Source organism: Rattus norvegicus, chromosome 20 (genome assembly GCF_021556685.1).
Source record: "Rattus norvegicus strain SHRSP/BbbUtx chromosome 20, alternate assembly SHRSP_T2T, whole genome shotgun sequence".
Lineage (NCBI taxonomy): Eukaryota > Metazoa > Chordata > Mammalia > Rodentia > Muridae > Rattus > Rattus norvegicus.
This window is the reverse complement of record NC_141553.1, coordinates 29,871,243-29,877,242: the sequence shown is the minus strand read 5'-3', so window position 1 is coordinate 29,877,242 and position 6,000 is coordinate 29,871,243. Positions and strand designations below refer to the sequence as shown.

Sequence of the window (6,000 nt, the reverse complement as noted above, 5' to 3'; positions counted from 1 at the left end):
GCTTCCACACTGGAATGCTGATAGTTTCATGTGAGGTGATGTCTATCTCCCAAGTCTCATCTGGTCACATTAGCTTATCACCCTTGGGTGATGACGGCTTCCCTCAAGAACCTTGGGAAGACTTGCCACCATTTGCGCCCCGCTTTCTTGCTTTCTTCCTATTTCCTACATTCCGTTCCTCAATCCCTAAGGAGACAGCTGACATCATTATTCCCCATTTCACAGGTGACAATGACGGAGACAGCTAAGCAGCTCCTTCAAGGTCAAGTACTTAAGGAGCGGAACCAAGTTTATACACTGAGCCAAGCACAGCAGCAGGCCCCTCCCCACACATGTCCTTTTATCAATTGGGCTGTTTCACCATATCCCAGGATGAGCCATCCTTCCGGATCCCACGTAGAGTTCTAGTTCTGTCCTGGGTCGTGGAGACAAATAGAACCAATCACTATCCGAACTCATGCCCAAATATCCACAGCTGGAACTCCCCACCTACATCCTCCGCTCCAGCAGGACTTGGGTGTTTGACATTTTTCTTAAACACCCCCCCACCCCTTTTGAGACAGAATCAAAAGCGAAAGCTGATTCACACCCAAGCTAAGAAGGGCACGAATGTTTATTTCCTTTATTTTTGGAAAGAAAATCCGGTAGACTCGGGCCGCTTTCAGTGAACCGGCTTTCCGGTGCTTTGGAGCCTACGTTCTTCAAGGATCCCCTCTGATAGGCCCCAGCTCGGCCGCGCCTACACAGAGGTAGGGTACCCCCCCTCGCTGGGCCCCATGGCTCCGCCCTCGTCCTTCAGGCCCCGCCTCCTATCGTGTGAGTCCCCGCCCCGGCCCGCTGACTCTAGGGCGAGCGCGCGGCGGCGCTGGGCATTGTGGCCAGCAGCGGGGCGGGCGAAGGCGCCGAGCCGCGGGGAGCGGCAGGGCGCGGAGGGCAGCGCACACCCCACTTGGACAGACTTTGCGGCGCGGCCGCTGCGAGCGCCACTGAGCGCACTCCACTGGGATCGCGCAACTTCGGAGCAGGGCGCGGACAGCGCTCGCCGCCGGAGAGCGCGGAAAGGGCGCACCAGAGCCGGGTTCCCCAGCGGCGTCCACTCCCGGAGCGCTCCGAGCCTCCGGGCAGTCTCCCGGCGCTGCGTGGTTGCCGCTGCGCCCACGGAGGGCACGGGCTGGCGCTGCCGGGCGCCTGCGAGGACGGCGAGGCGGCGGCGAAGGCGAAGGCGGCGAGGCTGGGGACCGGGAAAGAACCCCGAGGGAGAGGCGCCCCGGCCGGGCGACAGGAGCATGAGGGCCCGGAGCGGGGCGCGGGGCGCGCTGCTGCTGGCGCTGCTGCTCTGCTGGGATCCGACACCGAGCTTAGCAGGTAGGAGCGAGAGGAAGTGGGATAGGGGATGTGGTTCTGGCGCGTCCCAGCGTCCAACTGCAAGTTCGGGTGGTTCTTGGCGGAGTCACTGCGCTCGGAGAACGCAATGGACGCACCCAAGTTAAAAGGCAGCTTCGGTGCCCGAGAGAGGGGGCGACGCGTGGCCACCTTGGGTGCCACGTAAGCTCGAAGCTCCCTTCTCCTGCCTCCAAGGATAGTTGCTAACCATGGAGTGGGGTCTGATTCACTTCCAAGTGACCCCTGATTGCCACCGAAAAACTGTCGCTGCCAGAGCCAGGTGTGCGTTCGCTGCGGTTCGCCTGCAACTTAAGTCTGAGTATACGCTCCCTCGGGCTGCACGAGCAGCATTCTGCGGGTCACGGAGAGAGAGCGGGAGACTGCGGAACCCTGGAAGCGCTTCTTCCCCTCGGCCTTTGGGGAGCCGAGGTCTGAAGGCTTTAGCTATTGAAGGGGGAGGGGCCGAGTCCTGTGCTCTTCGCAGGTACGGCTCGGGCGGTTATAGAAAGGTTTTGTGGTTGGTGGATTGTTTTGGGGTGAGTGTTGGCAGAGAGTGGAGGGGCGTAATGTGTCCCCTTTCGACTTTGCCTGTTTTATATAGGTTATTGACGTTCTCGCTGTCCGGGGATTAGACCAGGTGAGCTCGCCTCTGCACTGCCCCTGGACCCAGTAAAGATGCTCTAAGAGGGTTTGGCGGACTCCTAAGTTTATAAAGTCCCCAATTCTCCTCTCTCACCGCGAACGTGGAAGTGTCTTGCTAGCTCTGTAGTAGCTCGGCTAGGCGTTGCAAAGGGGGCTGAGTCTTCCTTGGAAGGAAAAGTATACACTCATACCAACCTCTCTGGTACCCAAGCAGGTGAACTGTCATTAGGGTGAATCAACTCTCGGAGCTGATTTGGGGACTGGAGGACCACCCTATACAAAGACCTCCCTGAGAATGGGGAAAGAAAACTAGCAGAAAGTGCTTGAGTTGACGCATCTCTCCCCACCCCACCACCCTCAGTGATGATGGCATCCGCTCTCCCCTCCTCCCCACCTCTCTCTTTCTTCTAGAGCTAAAGGTCCCTCCTCTGGAACGAACGATTCCCACGGCTTGAGCTTGCTTTTAGCACATCCCCCCACTTTTTATTTCTCCCCAAGCCTTGTGCTGTAAAGTTACAACACTCAATCATTTGATCCAAGTTAATTATGATTTGGGCAGACTCGGGTATTTAAAGCAGTGTTTTGAAGTTGGAAGGTAATGATGGGGAGGGGGAGGAGGCACGCTAAATAACCAGCCTCCTTTTAAAGGGTGCACTTAGATGTGGGAGGGGCAGGATTGGGTGTGAGTTTCTGTTTAAGAGTGTCTGGGGGTGTCTGGAGGGTAGAGTGAAGTCTTTGCAAATAGTATGTGGGCCAGGTTGCATCCTGGGAAACGTTTTTCCCCCCCATATTTATCAGCAGGGTAGTGGGATCGGGAATAGATACCACAGTTACTGGGGGTGGGGCTCCATTTAGAGAAAAATGGGACTGCTGGGCTCTGGGTGGGTGGGCTGGGCCAGGAATGCTGGAGGTGGCCTTCGTTTTCTGCTTAACAAAGCATTCAGCCCCCATCTACCCCGGAAGAAGCCCCAGGCCCAGGGCTTTGATGGATTTGGGCATGAACGGTGCCCAGTCAGAAATGGCCTGTAATACCCAGCTTTGATTTCTCACCAGTGAGCTGAAGCGGTGTTGGAATTGTGTTCATTCCATGGTATGGTGGGGGGGCCTCCTGCCCACTAGTCTGGAGAAGGGCCAGCTGCTGGGGTCTGCCTGCAGCCTTCCTTTGCCTAGAATACGCTGCCTTTCTTACCTTCTGGAGGGAGAGCATGCCTCTTCCTCCCATACAGCCTGGTTTCCCCAATGCCATAGGCACAGAGCATCTTTCTACCAGAATGCTCTTTGGGTTTTTTCCAGTGACCCCCTCCTGATCCCATTTCACAGATGGGGCAAAGCGAGGCTAGAGCTCAGTCTTTCTCCACATCTCATCTTCTTCACACCGATTTCTGACTAGGACACTGGGCTCCTTTATATTAGTTAGGTCAACTTCGACTGGGGGGATGGGGTGCCCTTCAGAACCCTTCCATCTGGCTGTGTTGAGATCTGCTGCCGAGGTAGGAGAGATTACTGGGAAGGCTCCAAACAAAGTACAGGTAGTTCCTCCTTTCTCCTGAGATTCTGGTAGTCAACTCCTTGAGAGTGCTGAGGTTTTTTGTGTTTTGTGGGGGGTTTTTTTGTTTGTTTGTTTGTTTTGGTTTGGTGTTTTTTTTTTGTTTTTTTTTGTTTGTTTGTTTGTTTTTTTTGCACTGTTTGGTGGTGAAAGAATCAAAACCAGACCCCTAGAACTGCAGGCCCTTAGGAAGACACCAGCCAGCAAGTGACTGGCTGGGAGAGGCCACTTCAAAGGCCCTGGGTTGCTCTGGGAGCTTCCTTCTACCCCTCCCTACTCATGCAACCCTTCCAAGGCCTCTGGCTGGGACGGTTGAGCTGGAGTTGAGAGCTCTTGATCAGTCTTTTAAAGCTGCAATTAAAGCGGGAGTTTTCCCAGTGTCTGAGCTGGTGCCGCTTCTGTGGCTTTTGGTTGGTGCCTTAACCCTTAGCTCCCTCTGCACCCACCGAAGCGGGCACCCATCTCGCTTAAACAAATGGAAATCCAAGTGTCTTAATGGGCTTTCTCATTAAAGTGTGGAAGTGCAGGAGAGGAATTTCTCCCCGGAATCTCTCCGCTCTGGTTCCTCCCCTCCCCCTTGCATAGTGGGGAATTCCGTAGGACCTGACAACCCCCATGTTTTTAACTGCTGGAGCTTTGGGAAGTGTTTGGAGTTGCCCAGGGTCACAGTGGAGCTCAGCAGAGACAGGATTCGAACTCAGGGCCCAAGGGCCTGCCTCAGCTATTGTTTCAACCTTTCTTCCCTCACCGGAAGGCTGGACGGCCCTCCCTGGGTTCAGGATGCTGAGTGAAATTGAGACGCTACCTAAGTAGGGCACTGAAAGGTAGAATTCCTTTGGCAATTGGATTTCACTGGACTTGTAGCAGGAATGGGGAGGGAGGGTTGATTGGGAAGCAGGAATCCTGCTCAACAGAACACAGCTGGACCAAGGGTTGGGCATAGGGTTCCTAAGACCGGGTAGATGCTCACAAATGACACCAACATCCAGCACTGGCTGTAGCAAAACATAGGCCAACGGCTAAGCTCCTTAGCCTGTAGAGTGAGTCAGATGGCAACCGTTTACAGCAGGGTCACATTCATTTGTAGAGTTGGGAGCCCAACTGTCTCCACTGGTTTGTTTATGGAATCCTTAGGTGAAAGGCACCATGACCCCATTCTCTTCCGTCCGGGATAGCTTGAGGTTTGGGCTCTCCAGCGTCCTTTGCCTGAGTCACCCCATGTCTAGGGTGGCTATGGGCTGAACTTTGGGAGACAGCAGGGTGAGCTGTATCCCTTCCATCTCAGGTGCTTGGGCAGCAAGGCTGGTGATCCTGAGTGAACACTACCTAATCCTCCCTGGGGCTGGTACCATCCTGGGGACTCCGGAGTAGAGTTTTAGGTAGCAAGGAGGCAGATGGAAGCTCAGGTCTGTAGGGACCACGCAAAGGGCTGGGTACGGGGCTGAGTTGAGGTTGGTGGCCTTGGGCCCAGAGAAACTGCTGCTTAGGCAGATGGCCTCCAGGGGGAAGGGGGAGGCTGCTGCCAGGCCTGAGCTGGCTCCCCTACTTAGTGGCCTTCTCCTCCGCCTCTCCACCAGCTTCCTAAACAGCTTCCACAAATGGAGTCATTAAAGCTGTGAAGGCAGAATGAACCCAAACAAGTGCGGGCAGTGCTCCCCCCACCCTCACCCCTTTAAAGGAAATTTAGAATCCCATAATGAGAATCATTCAGGAAAAAAAGCATGAGTCCGAAGGGACCGAGAACCCTGCTACCCTCCGGATTGGCTGGGTCCTGAAATCTGGGCTGGAGCGCCACCTCCTGCCCCATTTGGATCCGGTCCGGGCATCGCACCGGGGGTGGGGATGGGAGATGAGGGGGGCTCCTGCCCCACACTCCCCGGTGCCCGGGCCATTTTGGTAAGCTAGGGCAACAAGTGAGCCCCTCCTAAAGCCTTCTGGGAGAAGACTGGCACTCTGAAGCCGACTGCCGGCTGTTCCCAGGGAGTTCGTTGACAAGCCAAATCTGGATCGTCGGATCTAGAGGCTGTGGATCGGAACGGAACTCCGCTGCAGCCGGCGGGCAGACAAGCCCAGACTGAGCTCCCTAAGCCACAGGTCCCCACCCCCCACGCGCCTTCCTCTGGCTCCTAGGCTTCCCGAGGCTAATGGCAGGGAAAACATTTGCTGAAGTGCAGGCATAAATCAGCTGTCTACCCCCTCCCTCCTTTTGTGTCGTTTTCCCTCCCAAAGCTCTGGGGCTGCTAGGAGCTCCTGTTTTTCCCTTCTCTACAAAGCTGCCTGATTAGCATCTTTGGAGCTTGGAGGTTGGATTCCGTACAGTCACCTGGTGTCCCCAAGTACCAACCACTCTCCACCAAAGCCCTCCTGTTCCCTGTGTCCCTTCACCGCTCCCTTCTCCCCACCTAATCTAAATCGATGTGTGTCTGCCC

General features: G+C 55.6%; 1 protein-coding gene across 2 annotated transcripts in view; it reads left to right on the top strand.

Annotated features, from left to right (window-relative positions):
• The first annotated feature begins 871 nt into the window (after positions 1 to 871).
• Positions 872 to 6,000, top strand: part of Unc5b (unc-5 netrin receptor B) — a 66,833-nt gene continuing 61,704 nt past the window's right edge. The window contains exon 1 of one of the 2 annotated variants that reach the window (XM_087598269.1): positions 872 to 1,365. In XM_087598269.1, the coding sequence (XP_087454395.1) occupies positions 1,287 to 1,365 (79 nt within the window). In that variant the 5' untranslated portion in view covers positions 872 to 1,286. 2 annotated transcript variants of the gene reach the window in all.